This window comes from Rhinatrema bivittatum, chromosome 5, assembly GCF_901001135.1.
Source record: "Rhinatrema bivittatum chromosome 5, aRhiBiv1.1, whole genome shotgun sequence".
Lineage (NCBI taxonomy): Eukaryota > Metazoa > Chordata > Amphibia > Gymnophiona > Rhinatrematidae > Rhinatrema > Rhinatrema bivittatum.
The window spans coordinates 73,368,350-73,388,293 of record NC_042619.1 but is presented as its reverse complement, the minus strand read 5'-3'; the positions used below and the strand labels follow the sequence as shown (position 1 = coordinate 73,388,293).

Here is a 19,944-nt window from a genome sequence, read left to right as displayed (position 1 = left end):
GAGACCCTTGCTGTGGAAAGTTTTTTCCGAACTTTTTCTAAGTTTTATTTGTGGTGAAATTCACCACAGGACTCCAGATTAACCGTGAGGCTAACGGCTCCGCGGAAAAAAGAAGACTGAAGGGAGACCCCTGTGGCAGGGAATATCATGGCATGCTGAGCATGCTCAGTGGGCACACTGGTGCCAGTCAAAAGTTTCATAGAAACTTTGATAGACGTTTTTCCGTATATACGGCTCCATTACTGATGTCACCCATATGTGAGGACTAGCATCCTGCTTGTCCTGGGATAACAATCAACAACGGGTACAGTTTTGCCATAGCTCTGCCCACCTTCAAGCCGGAATCCGGAGTCTCCCACTCCCGGGTCACTAGTTTGCGAAACTTCTTAGGCAGAGGAAAAGATGTTGTGGGACCCCTAATGCCGTCAAGGACTGGATTGATGCCCTCATTGTCAGACTCTTCTTGAGAAACCTTAAGCCCCAGAACTTCAAGGACATGGGAATAAGGGGTCTTAACTCATCCCGCTTGAACAAACGCACCACGCTGGGGACATCCCCCTTCACAGGAGGGTCATCGGGCTCATCCGGATCATCAGTATCTACATCAGCCGGATCCGGCCGCGGCTCCGGGTCTGCCGCCCCTACTACTCCAGAAGCCGGCGTCACTCCAGACCCTGAGATCGGATCTTAAATACCCTGGGGAGAATCCCGTGGGGTAAACCTGATCAGAGAGGCGCTGATGAGGGTCTGTACCCCGACCTCTTTTCTCAGGCGGGTCTGAACCTGCCCCCAGGAGACCGGGCCACTTTACAGCCGAGCGTTTCCTTGCCAGGAAAGCCTGGTGCATAAGGAGGACAAATTCTGGGGAAAGCCCCTCCGGGTCCCCCTCCCCCACTGGAGAGTTGGCTGGGGTGATATCATCAGTTCCACCGGTGAGGTATTCCCTCACCAGGGCTAGAACAGGCAGAGAATCCTCTTCCCGCGAAGCCGAAGGCGAGACAGACGTTCCCTCCCCGAGGGAGGAGGCAAGAAGCCCTGAAGAGCCCTCTAACCCCGGGGAACACGCTGTGTATAAGGAGGCTGCATCTAACGCCTGGCCGCGTGACCCACACGCGCGGCAGGCCCGCGATTTTGATTCTGTTTTCGGTCCCATCCGCAGCAGCGCGCCGATAGTCTGAAGTGAAATAGAAAAGGGCACAAATAAAAAAAGAAACGCTCAGAGCTGCGACGCGGAGAAAATTTCAGTCAGGCAGGACCAGAAAAAACAAACTTTTCGTGCTGCGGGCTAAGAGACTACTGACTGAGGAGAAAAAAACATGTGCAGCTGTGCCGCAGGAAAGGAGCCTGTCTATAGTGAAATCGCAAGGCCCCCAAGCAGGGAAATGGCGAGTAAACGAGGCACACGGAGAAAAATTCACCCTTGCCCTCAGAAAACGACCCGGAGCCCCGGGAGCTGAGGGGAACAATGCTGACAGCTTCCCCGGCCAGCCTTAAAAGACCCGGTCCCTCCTGCACCCCTCCTTACCTCAGCACTGAAGACTGTCAGTCAGCTGCAGTGAAAACAGCTCCTTTTTTTTTTTTTTTAATTAAACTTTACCAAGACACAGAGAAAAGCTGTTGCAGGATACAAGGAAGCAGCTGTAACAGAGACGGGTGAGTAGCCAGGAGACCCTAGTCGTCAGACACCAAACTGTGGCAGGCGAAAGCCTGACAGGAATATCCAATTCCCCGGACGCCCGGCTTCTACTGAGGGATGGCCCACGAAGGCGCATAACACCTCAGGAAGCGACCGTAAACCAAAAAATTAAATTCAAATTAACTAGAAAATATAACTAAAGACTGCAGGTGTGCATTTGTACCACCCGCTGGAGTCAGAAAAATACTGAGTGATTGCATGTGGCACTCTCGTTATGTAGCAGTGCCCAAAGTTCTAATTGTTCTCTGACTCCACCTGCTGGTAGGGATACACAACCCACTTTTCTGGACTGATCTGGGTATGTTCAGGAATTAGCTTATTGGTTAGAGCAGCAGGCTGTGAACCAGGTAAACTAGGGCTCAAATCTCATTGCTGCTCCTTTCCACTGCCTCAAGTATAGGCTTAGATTGTGAGCCCTCTCGGGTCAGAGAGATTCATTCCTACACTACCTGAATGTAATCCATTCTGAAGTACCTGAAAAGCAGGATATAAATTTTAAAAAATCAAATAATACTTTCATATTTTATATTTTAAAAAACACCTTACTGTGGATTTGTATCAAGGTTGATCTTTTTCAGTAACAAGATGTCATCTATAGTCTTCTCAACAGCATCTTGTTGAATACTTAATGCAGTTTGCAGCAGCTGAAAAAGTACAAACTGATGAAATGCAGAAGAGGACCTGTTAAAAATAATCACTGGCTGATAAGGTGAAAATGGTAGGGGTTTTTAAAGTAAGATACCTCCTATGGTGAAAATAAAAGCTGGGGGCTACTTCTGGTATTCCAGACACTTCTTTCCCACTGCTCAACTACTAACATCACGGGGCCTCATGCCACCCTTCCACCAACACTGTTACAGCTGTTCTTAAGAAGCTAGCTCCTCTTTTATTCCCATCCTACAGTTGCTCTTTCCTTTCCTCCAAGCATAAAAAAAGAAAAGGGAGACAGGACAGGGGTTAGAGAGACAGAAAAGAAAGAGTGCAAACTACACACATACAAATACACACTTTAGGTACTATATTTTCTAATTTCAACATCAAATTTCTGCCAGCAACATGAGAATAGTCTAAGGCTTGTCAATGGACCTCCCTGGTATACTTCTCTTTTCACTGTCCCCATCTGTTTCTTTTCCACCTTTTCAATACTATTCTTTTTTTCATCCTCTCCAGTTATGTCACATAATTCTATCTCCCATGCCTCCTCCTTCCCCACTACCCAATTTACTCAGAAATGTATCTAAATTTTATTTTATTGAATAAACTTACTCAGGAATATGTACACAGTCCACCTGAGAACTATCCTCCTCAATACAGCTAAAAGTAAGACCTTTGAGCTGCATTAAGAGAAGGCATTCCAGAGGGCATATGTTGGTTTGGGTGTAAAATAACTCACAGATTGAAAAAAGTACCCATAAAAAAGCATTTGCAAATTTATGTAGGAACTTTGTACCTGCAGTGAGTTTCAAAGCAAAGACTGCTCATACATTTGCTTTGCAAATTGGGGCAAAGTTGGTAGGCAAAGAGTACCCATGAAAATTGCCCCAGCTGTGAACAATCATCTCTTGTTAATATATAGTTCCCCTTACATAAGAACATCTATACTGGTTTAACTGCTGCTGTGCCAGAACACCTCAAACTTCACTGCTGCTGCCACACTGGGTCAGACTAAAGATCCATCTAGCCCAGCATCTTGCCTCTAACAGTAGCAAACAGTTTGTGCTTAGGGAATGTGTATAAGGATAACGTAGAATAGTTTATTCCTTGTCATTCCCTTCCAATTTTCAGCGGTTAAGTTTTACAATTGCATTGAATCTTTCTGTTGCTAAATCCACTAATTGCAAGACAGTTGGCATTTATAACAAATAAACAAAATTTGACAACAGCCCTATAATACATTCTACTAATTGATTTACATTTTCCAGCAGCTGTTGATCTGACATTAGAGGGATGGCTATCTCTGTCCTATATATCAGTTCTAAGCAATATATGGATTACACATACTGGTGCAGGCTGCAGAGATAGTGCATCAAATATTGCCACCCTCAGCGCAATGGCGTAACCAGAACTGAATTTTTTAGGGGGGGAGCCCAAGGTAAATATGAGTAGGCAGTAGGCATACAGATCTAGGCCCTACTAGTTGTACCCATTGATAAATAATACCTTTCCTGAGTGTACCTAATAATGGATTTCTACATAGTCCCCAACAGCCATCCTACATCATGAATGATGCTTTAAAATATTTTAATTCAGTTATTTCAAGCACTTACCAACATTAATGCCTTATTAATCTGTATTAATTTCATATTTATTGCAGTTTATAAGTACACAATATCATATTTTATGAATCCGCTTACAAACACACAGAGAATATAATACCTACAATAAAACAGCAATAATCATAATAATGATAAGAACTGAAGATTCGCAAAGGTACAGAACAGAACTAAGTCAGTTCATATTACAACCTAACATACAAAAAAAATTCATATTCTTGTGCCGCCTCAGTAACAGCAAAACAAACTCCCTCCACTGCCAAACACTTTGTGAAATAACAAATAACTACAAAAAAACCCCCCAAAAAAAACCACCTAGAACTTGGCCATACCATAACAGCAGTAACTCTGAGGACTCAAACAGCAGCAAATGTATCTATGAAAAGGCAACAAGGAGCATTACACCAGGCCCTAGAACACTAATATAAAAATATACAAATTCATACAGATCAACTACATGCTAGCTGAAACACTGCAACTCTGTCACCCTTTCGCAAAAAGACTCTTACCTAATACAAAATAAAGGACCTCAAATTAGAAACAGAAACATGCAGACAAAACTGAAATAGGAAGTCGGAGAAACCAGATTCTGTGAACAGTGGAATACTGAAGGAAGTGCAGTTGCTTACCTGTAACAGGTGTTCTCCTAGGAGAGCAGGATGTTAGTCCTTACATGTGGGTGACATCATTGGATGGAGCCTGGCACAGAAAATGTTTGTCAAAGTTTCTAGAAACTTTGGCAAGCAAACTGAGCATGCCCAGCCTGCTACTATCCGCGTGTCCATGCGAGGTCCCCCTTCAGTCTCGTAACATAGCAAAGTAGACGAGCAAAAAAATAAAATAATAAACCGAAGGTGAACCCAACATTGTGGGGAGGCGGGTGGGTTTCCTGAGTACTAACATCCTGCTGTCCAACGTGATCCCTTCCTGCCTCCAACTGGTGGATCGGGTGGCAGGGGAACTGCCAGTCGAATTCTGCTCCCTTGCTGCCAGTCAAAAGTCCATGGCCGGGGTTAGCTGGAGCATTGGTTGGGGTCTGGAGGCCTGCTGTTGGTGGGGGCAACCCCTAGAACTGGTCCGGGACATGCGAGTCCGAGCGGCCGGAGGGTAATACTTCCGCTGCTGGTAGAAGGGCTTATGAGAGCCTTGCCTGGAGGATTTCCTGAGGGACTCGCAGAGAGCTGCTGGAGGATGTCATGATGGTCCTTCAGGTGTGCCATTACATCCCAGACCTTGTCCTCAAACAGGTTCTCATCTGTACAGGGGGGATTGGAAAGTCTATCCTGTATCTCCGGTCAGAGGTCCGAGGCCCTGAGCCAAGCCAGATGTCTGGCGCCGATGCCTACGAAGGCCAAGCAGGCTGCAGTTTCGAAAACATTGTAGGTGGAGTGCACCTCGTGTTTCCCTGCCTCTAGACCCAGCAAGACAATGGCGGCAAGTGCTTCCTGCTTCTGCTGGGAAAGGCCCTCTGCAAAATCCTGGACTCGCTTCAAGAGATTCCAGTTATATTGAGTCATGTAGAGCTGATAAGCTGCAATGCGAGAGACCAGCATGGCGCCTTGGAAGATCTTTCTCCCTATTGCATCAAGTTCCTATGCTCACATTCTGGAGGAGCGGAGGCATGGGTGCTGGAGTGCTGGGTCTTTTTTAGGGTGGACTCCACTAACACAGACTGGTAGGGGAGCTGCCTCCTTTCAAACCCCATGGCCTGTTGCATCAAATAGGTGGTATTGGCCTTTCTGTTTACTGGGGAGACAGAAATGGGGTGCTCCCACATGAAGAGGTCGAGTGTCAGAACTGCCATGATCTCCCTAGGAGCGTCGATGAACTGGAGCACCTCCAGCATCTTGAGACACGCATCCTCCTCCATAAGCAGCTGAAAGGGAATGGCTTCAGCCATAGCCCTAACAAACCCCACAAATGACAGGTCCTCAGGCGGCGACCGGCACCACTCCTCTGGGGTCGAAGGCTTCGAGAGCGGGTCAGAGTACTCAGAGGACGCGTCTGTGGAATCATCACCCCAAGGATCATAAAGACCCTCCTTCCTCACTTGGGCGAGGGCCATGAGGGGCATTGATCCTGGGCTCCGAGGCAGTGGCTCGGGGAACCGTGGGCAAGGGCATCCTGTCCTGGAGGCTTCATCCTCCTTGGAGGACTCGGGGATCGGGATCGCTCCAGTGGAGGGCATCAGTGGCCGGCAGGGCATCGATGGCCTCTTGGGTACCGGTTGCATCGAGGACGTCCAGACACTCCAGCAAGGGTGCCAACATCAACGGCGGAGGCTCGGGCACTGGTATGGGAGCCAGTGGTACCGGAATCTCAATGCCTTGCAGCGCTTTGAGCACTGCTGACTGCACCCTGCGGTCCAATTCCTCCTGGAAGTCCTGAGTGGTCAGGACTCATGGAAGGGGATGAAGCATCACCAGCTCATCCTTGGGTCCTCGAGGTGGCATGGCGTCCAGCACCGGTATCGGTGGGGGAACACCTCGGGCTACCGGGGGCACCAGAAGATAGGGCCTCCAGTGGCAAGTGCCACTTTGATAGCGGCTCGGCGGCCACCAATGCCGCTCCGGAACCAGAATGATATTGGGATGGGGACTGGTGCTTCCAGGATCGCTTTCGATGCTCGGCCCAGTCTTTCCCAGGCATTGAGGAGGATGATGACCCTGAGGTCTGGGGGAGGGGAGAGACCACCGAGGATCAATCTCCCTCACCCCGATCCTTGGGGGTGGAAATCAAAGGGACTGCAAAAGACGGGGACAGCTCCCCGCGATCCTTGGGAGTCGAAGCAACCAATGCAGGAGTGGAGGATTTCGGGGGTCCCAAAACTTTTCTCCATTTTTTCGAGGCATGCACGATGCCCCTTGGGTGTTATCTGATCGCACAGACAACATCCACGGACATCGTGTGAGGCCCCCAGGCAAACGTTACACTCATGCGGGTCCATAATGGATATAGTCCGTAGGCACTGGGGGCACCAACGAAAACTGGTCGATGCCATGAAAAAGACCCGGCATGTGGTCGATGACCGATGGGCACCGAGAGGTGGAGAGTCAGGAATCAACCACAAGATCGAGCAAAAATTAGAAAAGAACCTACCGACCGCGAAGGGGGACCCGACGAGGATCAGAGAACAACGTGAAGAAATTTGAGAGAAAAATTGAAAAAAAGTGGAGCTCCATGGACCGTGAGGCAACTGCACCAAGGAAAAGGAGACACTGAAAGGGGATCTTGCATGGTCGCACAGATAGTAGCAGGCTGGGCATTCTCAGTCTGCTGGCCAAAGTTTCTAGAAACTTTGACAAAAGTTTTCCATGCTGGGCTCCATCGGATGATATCACCCACATGAGAGGACTATCATCCTTGCTTGTCCTAGGAGAAAACACAAAATACCAATAAATAACAAATGCACATTTCCAAACAGAGGAAATTCCAATTGCTGAAAGTCGAAATAATTTTATTTTTTTTTACCTTTGTTGTCTGATCTTATTTTTCTAATCAGTTGGTCCCAGTCTCTTTTTCCCCCTTGTCTCTCTTTTTCTAATTCCTTTTTCGGAGTCTTATTTTCTCTGTTTCTTTTCTTTCCTCCTGTCTTCCTTCCTCCCTCATACACATACACAGGCTGTCTCGCCATGTGGTCTCTCCCACACTCGCTCTCTCACCCAGGCTCCCACTCACACGTACTCTCCCCACATGCAAGCTCTCACTCTCATATACAGGTTCCCAATTACACACACACACCACACACACAGATTCTCTCTCACATGCAGGCTTCTACTCCCACACACTCACACGCTCTTACTCTCACATGCTCTTATACACAGGCTCTTGCATGTTCTCTCTCACATGCAGACTCCCATTCCAAATCTCTCTCACACAGGTTCCCTCTTTCACATGCAGGTTCACATTTCCACACAAACACACAAGATCAAACATGCTCTCTCTCAAATGCAGGCCACCATTTCCACATTCTCTCTCACACACAGAGGCTCTGACACCCATATGCACTCTCCCTCATACATACACACATACACACACATACAGGCTTCTCACTATGTTCTCACACATACACACACTGTATCAGGGCCTCTCTCTCTCTCTTTTGGATTTTCTTGCTGCAAGGCCTCCTCTTCTCAGGCCACTGCGGGATGAGCTCCATGGCGGTCCTGCGGCAGAATCTCCTTTTCTCAAGCTATTACAGGATGAACTCTGTGGCAGACCTGCGACAGGACACCTCTTCTCGGGCTTCCAGGCAATGCTGACTGGGTGAGTCTTAGCCCAAAGTGAGTGGGCCATAGCCCACATGGTTACACCATTGCCTTGGTGACTTTAAATTTTGACACCTCTCCCATCCAGAGGGAGGTGTCCCCAGCCCCTCTACATCCTTCCACTCCACCTTCCAACCTGCTCAGTTCCTCCCTACTACTTAGTGCTGTTTCAAGCTTGGCTGCTGTTAGTGATTGTGTTTGTGAGTTATTGTGTTACAGTCCCTGTGGTAGTCCCTCTTCCTTCCTTCTTCATATGCTCTCTTTCAAAACAGAAAGCCCATTTGGGCGATAGAAGAGTAGGACTGATGTGTGGACTGCGAGTTTGCAGTAGGTTCACAGTTTCTTCATAAACTAACAGTACCATGACAGAGAAGGTCTGAAGCGACAGAGGACCTAAGCAGACAGGGTGTGGGATGGATATGTTCAGAGATGTTGGTGGAGTATAGGGGAGTCAGTGGTGCAAGAAAGGAGGTCTGCATGGGCAGTTTTGCTATCCTATGCAGCTTGCTACTCTAGGTAGTTACTAGGCAGCTTGTCATCTAGACCAGGGGTCCCCAACCACCGGTCCGCGGACCGGGCCATTGGGGGTTTTTTGTCGGTCCGCGGCGCCGCTCTCCCCGGTTGCCGTTTATTGGCTGCTGCTGCAGTGGGGAGGAGGGGCGAGGCTGGAGAACCGCCTCCTCCAACCCCAAAAGGGAGGAGGCACAACCCGAAAAGCCAATTAGCACGTTGCGGCTGAGGACACAACAAGAAGATCAGCAGGGCCATGGTGGAACTCACGTCACCAGGGCCCGAAGAAAACAGTCGCGTCTAAACGTGCAGGTGCTCCTCCTCCTTCCTGCCCACGCAGCCCCAGAAGAAAAATGTTGCCGGAGCCGCACGAGCAAGAAGGAGGAGGAGCATCAACCACATGCAGAAGAGGAGCAGTTCGGCCCGAGAAGACCAGGGCCGATGCAGAGCCCATCCTGCAGCGGCCCGTCAAGAGGAGGCCCAGAGGTGAGAGAGAGGCTGAGGGTTTGTAAAGTGTGTATGTGTGTGCGTATGAGATGAGTTGAGAGACTGTGTGTGGGAGTGAAGACCTGAATGTTTGCAGAGACATGTGAGAGCCTCTGTGTGTATGTGAGAGACAGCATTATTTATTTATTTATTTAGCATTTTTATATACCGATATTCATGTAAAAAATTACACATCACTTCGGTTTACATTAGAACATGAACTAGCATGTAAGAATGCACTACATTACAACAAAGGGATACATTAACTGGGATAACCAAGCGAATAAATGATGGGCTCTTATCTAGAGCCGGAGTATAAGGAGGAGAACAAAATTGACTGTAGCTAGTGTACCTGAGCACTGTGCAGCGTCTTGTATCTAGTGAGAAACTTAATCAACTGAGAGGGACTTGTAAATAGGGTACCTAACGTGGACTAGTCTTCTGAAGAGTGGAGGAGAGTTGTGAGCATGTCTTTTAGTGGAGGAGGTTTGAGGCGGAAAAGGATCAGATGAATTAAGGGAAAGCTTGCTCGAACAGCCAGGTTTTGAGTCTTTTTTTGAAGGTGGTCAGGCATTGTTCGCGTCGAAGATCTGGTGGGAGAGCATTCCAGTGCTGCGGACCAGTTGTGGAAAGAGCTCGTTTCCTTAATGTGCTTTTTGCGGGGGGGGGGGTGGTGACGAGAGTGTCTCTGTAGGCAGATCTTACCGGTCTGGAAGGTAAGTGTGGACGTAGTGGGATATTAAGGACCAGAGGAGTAGTGTTGTAAATGGTTTTGTGTAGGACCATGAGGACTTTGTACATAATTCGGAACTTGATTTGGAGCTAATGCAAGTTCCGCAGGATGGGTGTGATATGGTCTCTTTTGTTGGTCTTAGTCAGAATTCTTGCTTTGGCGTTCTGCAACATCTGTAAGGGTTTAATGGTGTTTGCTGGAAGTCCGATCAGAAGCGCGTTGCAGCATGTGACAGTGAGAGCCTGTGCTTGAGCAAGACAGCATGTGGGAGTGAGAGAGCCTGTGTGTGTGAGACTCAGACAGCATGTGCCAGTGAGAGACTGTCTGTATGAATGATTGTATGAGAGAGAGCATGTGACAGTGAGAACCTGTGCTTGAGCAAGACAGCATGTGGGAGTGAGAGAGAGCCTGTGTGTGTGAGACTCAGACAGCATGTGCCAGTGAGAGACTGTCTGTATGAATGATTGTATGAGAGAGAGCATGTGACAGTGAGAGTGTGTGTGTGTGTGAGAGAGAGAGAGAGAGAGAAAGAGAGAGAGAGAACATGTGAGAATGAGAACCTGTGTGTTTGAGGGAAGAAGATAGATGGAGAGAAAAGAAATAGAAAAAAAGGCAATATAAAAGGAATTGGCAAAAAAATAAGAAAGGGAAGGTGGGAATAAAAAGCGTGTGACCAACCGATTAGAAAACTAAGATCAGACAGTAGGTGTAAAAAATAAATAAATTACGTTTTACTGATTGGCACATGTAATCTTTGGAAATGTGCAACAGTAGCACTTTCTCTATGTGGATCTCACAATGTACGAGATCAGCATGGAGGAACTGGAAGCCCACGGGGCCTGCACAGAGGAGACAGCAGAATGGGCTTCAGTGCCAGTAGCAGCAATCAGCACCTCCCCAATAGCCATGCGGCAGCAGTGACAGTGGCAGCAGAGGAATGAGAGAGGCTCTGAGGTTGTGAGGGAGCCAGTGAGAGTGAGAGCATGAGTGTGTATGAGAAAATCCAGGTGAGTAAGAGTGTGTGTGTGGAAGGGGTGTGTGTGGAAGGGGAGAGAGTATCTTACAGCCTGAGAGTGTGTCAGTGTCTGTGAGAGCGAGAGGTTATGGTTGGGTATAAGAGCATGAATGTGTATGTATGTGACAGTGTATGTGTGAGAGAGAATGGACATGTGAGTATGTGTGAGAGAGAGAGAGAGGCGTTTGACAAAGTATGTGTGAGAGAGAAAAGGCATTTGACAAAGTATGTGTGAGAGAGAGAAGGCGTTTGACAAAGTTCCTCATGAGAGGCTTCTAGGAAAAGTAAAAAGTCATGGGATAGATGGCGATGTCCTTTCGTGGACTGCAAACTGGCTAAAAGACAGGAAACAGAGAGTAGGATTAAATGGACAATTTTCTCAGTGGAAGGGAGTGGACAGTGGAGTGCCTCAGGGATCTGTATTGGGACCCTTACTTTTCAATATATTTATAAATGATTTGGAAAGAAATACGACGAGTGAGATAATCAAATTTGCAGATGACACAAAATTATTCAGAGTAGTTAAATCACAAGCAGATTGTGATAAATTGCAGGAAGACCTTGTGAGACTGGAAAATTGGGCATCCAAATGGCAGATGAAATTTAATGTGGATAAGTGCAAGGTGATGCATATAGGGAAAAATAACCCATGCTATAATTACACAATGTGGGGTTCCATATTAGGTGCTACAACCTAAGAAAGAGATCTAGGCGTCATAGTGGATAACACATTGAAATCGTCGGTTCAGTGTGCTGCGGCAGTCAAAAAAGCAAACAGAATGTTGGGAATTATTAGAAAGAGAATGGTGAATAAAACGGAAAATGTCATAATGCCTCTGTATCGCTCCATAGTGAGACCGCACCTTGAATACTGTGTACAATTCTGGTCACCGCATCTCAAAAAAGATATAATTGCGATGGAGAAGGTACAGATAAGGGCTACCAAAATGATAAGGGGAATGGAACAGCTCCCCTATGAGGAAAGACTAAAGAGGTTAGGACTTTTCAGCTTGGAGAAGAGACGACTGAGGGGGGATATGATAGAGGTGTTTAAAATCATGAGAGGTCTAGAATGGGTAGATGTGAATCGGTTATTTACTCTTTCGGATAGTAGAAAGACTAGGGGGCACTCCATGAAGTTAGCATGGGGCACATTTAAAACTAATCGGAGAAAGTTCTTTTTTACTCAATGCACAATTAAACTCTAGAATTTGTTGCCAGAGGATGTGGTTAGTGCAGTTAGTATAGCTGTGTTTAAAAAAGGATTGGATAAGTTCTTGGAGGAGAAGTCCATTACCTGCTATTAAGTTCAATTAGAGAATAGCCACTGCCATTAGCAATGGTAACATGGAATAGACTTAGTTTTTGGGTACTTGCCAGGTTCTTATGGCTTGGATTGGCCACTGTTGGAAACAGGATGCTGGGCTTGATGGATCCTTGGTCTGACCCATTATGGCATTTTCTTATGTTCTTATGTTCCTAATCCTCAACAATATCAGGGTGACTGGAAATCAAGAGCTCCCATGTATGGACAGCAGGGGTTTTTTAAAATCCTTATTAGTTTTAATTATTGTGTGTTATTTGATATATGTGCTGTTTTGAAATATTGGTGTTTGGGAAATTGTAAAAAATGTATATTTATTCGTATATATATATATATACATATATATGTATATACATTTTATATGTATATGATTATACATATATGATTTTAATTAATAGAAATTCTATTTATCAATAGTTTTAAAGTATTCTTTTATTAGTATGGTTTTACTATTATAACTGATGCTTTATGTTTCTTGATTTTATTTTTTTATGAGGAATGGTGGTTCTGTTTTTCCACTGTTAATACACAGAGTCTGGCTTCTTGGGGTTTCCATTTCAGTTTTTTCTAATTTGTGCTCCTTTATTTTGTATTCTGTATTTGGTGAGGGTCTGTCTCTGCTCTGTGTGTGTGTGTGAGCATGATGAGAGATTCTGCTAGCATGTAGTGTCTGTATAGGGATCTATAGCAATTGGGTTTGTTTTGTTTCCTCAGTTGGTGGTGTATTGTTATCCTAGGACTCAGTGTAATATTTACCCTTGCTTATTCACAGGTAGGGTTTTTGTTGTTTGAGTCATTGGTGTTATTACTGTTATGTTACGATGGGATTGCAGTATAGATTTTGAGTGTCATTTTTTGTGGGGTTTTGTGTTAGTTCACAATGCAGTGCAAGGTGTTTGTGCTGCTGTTACTGTGAGGTGACACCAGCATTTGAAAATATCTTTTACTATGATGAGCTGTAAGGGAAACATCCAAGCTCCATTGTTTGGGGGAATTTCAGTGGATACACAGAGTTAGAGAACTGGAGGTACAGGATTTATAAATGTCATAATTAAATAAGTATGCACTAAAATCCAACCCCATCCATAACCCCACCCCCATATGACCAAAGCCCCGCCCTTGCCCCACCCCCATCCTGCCCTGCCGGGCCATGGAAAAATGGTCTTGCTTGAAGCCCGCACCTGGTGCAAAAAAGGTTGGGGACCACTGATCTAGACAGTCAGCTTAATAGATGGTTCAGCTATGGTATGTTTTAACTTTAAAAAAATAATTTAGTCCAAACTAACCCTTTTTCAACACTCCATGGGCTCCCTACTGTTTCTATTTGGAAAGTAAAGGGACCAAAATGAAGACAAAGGTAGTTTAAATGATTGAAATGCTTGCTAATTAGATATTTTCCTCCCCAGGAATGCTCAGTAGGAATGCTCAGTAGGAATGCTCTCTGGAGACCTAAAGATAGCAAATGACTTAAGAAAAATATGCTTGTTGAAAAGCAAGTTTGCTTACCGTAATCGGTGTTTCCGTAGATAGCAGGATGAATTAGCTATGCTGTCATGGAACTGTCCATTAGGGCCTGGGAGGTGGAGCTTCCAAAGTACAGTTCAGAGCTTTGCTCTGTGCGGCTGCGCATGCCTTCCCATGCAGAAAAACAGAATCTCCTCAGTCTGAAAGTAAGCAGTGTATGAATCTTCGACTATCCAGGGAGGTGGGTGGGTCAGCATGGCTAATTCATCCTGCTACCTACGGAAACACAGTTTACGATAAGCAAACTTGCTTTTTCCCGTTGATAGCAGGGCTGAATTAGCCATGCTGTCATGGGAGTCCTAAGCTCCCGATCACGCTGTATCGTTTGAGTCTTGGCTGTTATGCGTGATCCAATCGTGGTGGATAGTCGAGCAGTAACTATGATGATACAGGCTGTAGTACAGCTCATCCTAGTCTGGCGTCGTCAGCTGTTTGCTGATCTAAGCAGTAATGGGACGTAAAGGTGTGTAAGGATGACCATGTTGCCGCTTTGCATATGTCTATGGGTTGCACGTGTCGTAGATGTGCCATGGAGGCCGCAACATACCCCTTCACCTTAGAACTCTGACGCAGTAGCCCTTAATTCTCCTGTTTAGCTCTCCTTTACTACAATCTACACCCATGTTTATTAAGTCGGTTGTAATTCCGACTTTGTTGATTGTTATTTATTTATTTTTTGTTATTTGTAATAATAATTTTTAATTTTTAATCCCAAGTCGTCTTCAGCTCTAACTATAAGTTCTCAGCGTTATCTATAAGTTCTCATGATGTTAGACCTGTTATTTTTACCATCTTGTTTGATATAATGTTTCGATAATGTTCGATGTAATTTCCAACTTTGGTTTTATGTAAACCGATGTGATATGTACCAGTACATGAACATCGGTATATAAAAGCTCTTAAATAAATAAATAAACTGCTCACACCTGATGAGCATTTGGATGAGAAGACAGGGTTAACTTCTGTTTCTGGTAGCAAAATTGAATACATTGTGCAATCCATCTAGAGATGGTTTGCTTAGCTACAGGGAGACCTGGTGCATTTGGGTTGAATGATACGAACAACTGCGACTCTCGTGACTCCGACTGTGTCCTTTTCTTGTAGTAGGCTAACGTTCTTTTACAGTCCAACATGTGTAACAACTTTTCCCTGTCATTCTTATGAGGTTTGGGAAAAAATGTTGGCAGTTCTATGGATTGATTTAAGTGGAACTGGGACACTACCTTCGGAAGGAACAATGGATGAGTTCGAAGTACAGCTTTGTGATGGTAAAATTGTAGGTAAGGACTATAATGCTGTCCGCAGCATTTGACACAGTAAACCATGACATACTATTGAAAAGACTGGAAGAAATTGGATTACAAAACAAAACAATTAAATGGTTCACATCCTACCTTAACAATAGATCTTATCAGGTACAGATAAAAAACTCAATATCAGACAAAATCACACTAAAGACAGGAGTCCCCCAGGGTTCAGCACTCTCAGCAACTCTATTTAACATTTACATGCTCCCCCTCTGCCACCTACTGGCTGGGCTAGGGATCATACACTACATATATGCTGACGACATTCAATTAATTCTACCAGTTGAAGAATCAATTGAAAAAACACTAAACTTTGCAATGTTATACCTAGACATAATTAAACAACTATTAAACCAAATGGAACTAGTAATCAACATTGAAAAAACAGAATTTATACATCTTGAACGAAAAAACATCGAAAGAATTCAAAATCCCATTCGACTTAAAAATGACAAATCAGTAGAGTTAACTGATAAAGCTAGAAACCTAGGAGTAATTATAGACACGGAACTGAGCCTTAAGCAACACATATCAATAAAAGCAAGAGAAGGCTACGCCAAGCTAATGGTCCTTAGAAGACTAAAACCCTTATTAAATCAGGAACACTTTCGTACAGTACTACAAGCATTAATATTTGCCAGCACGGATTACTGTAACACACTTTTCCTAGGATTACCATACACCATCAGACCACTGCAAATACTACAGAACTCGGCTGCCAGAATACTTACTGGTAAAGGCAGAAGAGATCATATCATCCAAACACTTGCAGATTTACACTGGCTCCCAATAGAACAGAGAGTTCAATTTAAAACACTATGCATAGTTCATAAGCTAATTAATGATGAAAATTCTGACTGGCTAAACACCGTATTACGATTACATGTTTAAAATCATGAGAGGTCTAGAATGGGTAGATGTGAATTGGTTATTTACTCTTTCGGATAGTAGAAAGACTAGGGGGCACTCCATGAAGTTAGCATGGGGCACATTTAAAACTAATCGGAGAAAGTTCTTTTTTACTCAACGCACAATTAAACTCTGGAATTTGTTGCCAGAGAATGTGGTTAGTGCAGTTAGTATAGCTGTGTTTAAAAAAGGATTGGATAAGTTATTGGAGGAGAAGTCCATTACCTGCTATTAAGTTCAATTAGAGAATAGCCACTGCCATTAGTAATGGTTACATGGAATAGACTTAGTTTTTGGGTACTTGCCAGGTTCTTATGGCCTGGATTGGCCACTGTTGGAAACAGGATGCTGGGCTTGATGGACCCTTAGTCTGACCCAGTATGGCATTTTCTTATGTTCTTATGTCCCTCAAAGAAATCTCAGATCGGCCAATAAAGCTCTGCTAACCATACCCTCAGACAAAACAGCAAAGTTGACCCAAGTTAGAGAGAGAGCACTATCTTTGGCAGGACCATTATTATGGAACACTTTACCACTGGAATTAAGACTAATGAAGGAATTAAAACTCTTCAAAAAAAGGCTTAAAAACACGGCTCTTCAAAAAAGCATTTCACAGTGAGGTAGCGGAATAACAACACATACACAAAGCAGGAAGTCACCAAGAAAAAGCAGAATTGCTTATTTTTTTATTATTTTCTCACAATTAAGTATTATATTAGAAAGACAGTTAATCGTAAATGGTAACCACACCCATTCCCCATTTAGAGTATATTATTGAACTATGTAACCGTATAATAATGGCACCCTATGGATAATTGAGAAACCACATATTTGTGCCTAACTGTAAACCATTGTGATGGTGCACTACTAAACGACGGTATAGAAAAGTTTTAAATAAATAAATAATGTACTAAAGCTTGTAGTTCACTGAATCTACGTGCTGACGTTACTGCAATTAGGAAGACTACTTTCCATGTAAGGTACTTGATGTGGGCAGAGTCTATAGGTTCGAATGGTGATAGCATGAGTTGTTCCAAGACCAGATTAAGATTCCACGGTACCGGAGGTTTGGAGATCAGTGTCCGCAGGTGGGCAAGGCCTCTGAGAAAACAAGATACCAATGGGTGGACTGATATGGGTTGACCTCCATGTGGTCTATGATACGCCGCTATGGTGCTGAGGTGGACTCTGATTGACGACATCACGAGACCTGCTCTATATACCATGTGCAGGTAATCTAGCAAGAATTTCGGTGCACAATCCAAGGGATGTAGGCCTTTGGGTGTGCACCAGGTAGAGTAGCGTTTCCATTTGAAACTAATTTCGCCTTGTATATGGTTTTCTGGATTCTACAATTATCTCTTGTGCCGTCACTGAGATGCCCTGCTCCGTTAGGAGGACCCGCTCAATCTCCATGCTGTTAAGTGAAGGGAGGAATGCATTGGGTGAAGAAGAGTTCCTTCCTCCTGCGATAAGAGGTCTGCTTGATTTGGCAATGTGATTGGGTCTTCTACAGAGAGATGTAGAAGGTAGGTGTATGACGGCTGTCTGGGCCAAGCCAGCGCTATTAGCATCAGTTGGGCTGCGTCTCGTATGCATTTCTGTATAGTTCTCGTGATGAGAGGTATGGGAGGGAAGGCATACATAAAGAGTTCCGTCCAAGGAATCAGGAAGGCGTCCTGTGCCCGTCGATGGCTGCTCCACACCGAGCAGAAACGAGGGACTTTCGCGTTTTCTTCTGCGGCAAAGAGGTCCATCGTTGGCACTCCCCACTTGGCGAATATGCTTAGCGTCACTTGTTGGTTCAGTGACCATTCGTGAGGGTAGAAAATGTGGCTTAACCTGTCCGCACGAATATTGATGGCTCCTGGCAGATAGGTTGCCTGAAGGAGTATGCAGTTTCGATGCGCGTGCTCCAAAATCTGCAGTGTTTCCCTGCATAGGGACCATGAACCTGACCCTCCTTGCTTGTTTATGTAGAACATTGCTACCTGGTTGTCTGAATATACCATGACTTGAAGACCTTGAAGCTGAGGAAGGAAAGTCTGTAGCGCAATTCGTATTTCCCTGAGTTCTAGCAGATTGATCTGTAAATTCTGTTCCTGGGAGGACCATTGTCCTTGTGTCTGTAGGTGGTCTTAATGCGCCCCCCCCCCCCCCAGCCCTTGTGAGAGGCATCGGTAGTAAGGACTGTGTTGTGCAGGGGCACACTGAATAAGGCACCTTTGGTTAGTGTCGTTCCCTTGAGCCACAAATCTATATCTTTTCTCATGTCTGGAGTTAGAATAACTCTCTCCGTTAAGGGTTGTGAGTGTTTCCACTGTCTCTTCAACCCCCACTGAAGACTACGCATGTGAACCTGGTGTTGGGTACAGTGTGAATGGCCGCCGCCATATGACCCAGGACTGTGAGTACTTGATGCGCTGAAGGATGTTGAGTCAGCTTGAGAGAATGCAAGAGGCACTGCATCTCTAGTTTCCTTTCCAGTGGCATTAAGGCTCTGGTTCTTGTGGTGTCCAAACGAGCTCCTATGAATTGGAGAATTTGAGTTGGGTTCAGAGTGGATTTCCGATAGTTGACTACTATTCCCAAGTGGTCTAAGCACTGGATTGTTTGTCGAAGCTGGCTGACGAGTGTTTTGGGATTGGAAGCTACTAGAAGCCAATCGTCGAGGTATGGAAATATTCTATTGCCTCGCTGTCGCAGATGTGCCACCACCACTGCCATGCATTTCGTAAAGACTCTGGGGGCCGCTTATGGGCCAAATGGCAGGACCTTGTATTGATAGCACTTGTCCTGAAATTGAAAAGACAGCTAACGCCACGAAGACTGGTTGATAGGTATGTGGGTATATGCATCCGTCAGATCTATCGAGCACATCCAGTCGTTGGGTTGAAGAAGTGGTAGGATGGTCTTTAATGATACCATCTTGAATTTCTCTTTGATTAGGTGTTGTTCAAATTGCGGAGATCCAGAATTGGTCTGTGGCCACCTGTTTTCTTGGGAATTAGGAAATATGGTGAATAGAACCCCTTGTTGCGGGCATGTTGTGGAACAAATTGAATTGCCCGTTGTTGTTGAAGGGATGTTATTTCCTTCGCTAGTTGGGGCTGATGGCCTTTGGCTATCCTGGTCGGTCGATGAGGTTTGGTTGAAAATTGGAGTTGGTATCCCTGTTGAACAATTTCCAGAACCCAACGATCTGTTGTTATGGCTTCCCACTCTAAGAAGTGTGACGTTATTCTGCCCGGTGGGGTCGGCTGCAGTGGGGGTGGTCGCACAATTAAAAAGATGGAGACGTCTTGGCCGAAGAGGGAGGTTGTTGGCTCTGGGTACATTAGGTCCTAGGCCTGTTGCAGCGGTTGATGTTGAGCTCGCTGAGGTGGATTGTACGTAGGGGGCCGATACGTCGGATACTGTTGGAACGGCCGACGTTGATACTGTTGCTAAGGATTGGGGCGAAGTAACATCGTTGTGTAGAGTACATCGATGGCTGAATCAACGACTGTACTGATACTGATTACTCCTTCAAATTGGACACAGTCTCCTGGAATCGATCCCCAAATAGATTGTCTCCCTTGCACAGCAAGTTTGCTAACTTGTTGTGCACATCTTCGCATATAGCACTCGAACAGAGCAAGCCATTCTTCTAGCCGCTATGGCTGATGCTGAAGCCCTTGACGAGGACTCGAATGCCTCGTACACCGTGCAAAGGAGGTGTCGGATGCCCTCTTCCATATCTTGGACTGGTTGAATAATGGCTGCTGTAGAATGGTTAGCTGCAGGGAGCACTTCTTTCATTTCTTGTAAGCATTCATATAAATACTGTACAATATAAAATTGGTGCGGAGAGCATTGCCGCTTGGAATGCCTTTTATGCGAAATCATCCAGATAACTG

General features: G+C 45.2%; 1 protein-coding gene across 6 annotated transcripts in view; it reads right to left on the bottom strand.

Moving 5' to 3' along the window:
- ELMOD1 (ELMO domain containing 1) overlaps positions 1–19,944 on the bottom strand; it is a 338,352-nt gene that overhangs the window by 194,992 nt on the left and 123,416 nt on the right. For all 6 annotated transcript variants that reach the window (XR_003856879.1, XM_029602451.1, XM_029602452.1 and 3 more), the window contains exon 5: positions 2,243–2,340. Coding sequence is in view for 5 of the 6 variants with exons in the window: in XM_029602451.1 (XP_029458311.1) it covers positions 2,243–2,340 (98 nt within the window). In the remaining variant the exon portion in view is untranslated. The remainder of the gene's footprint in view (positions 1–2,242; positions 2,341–19,944) is intronic.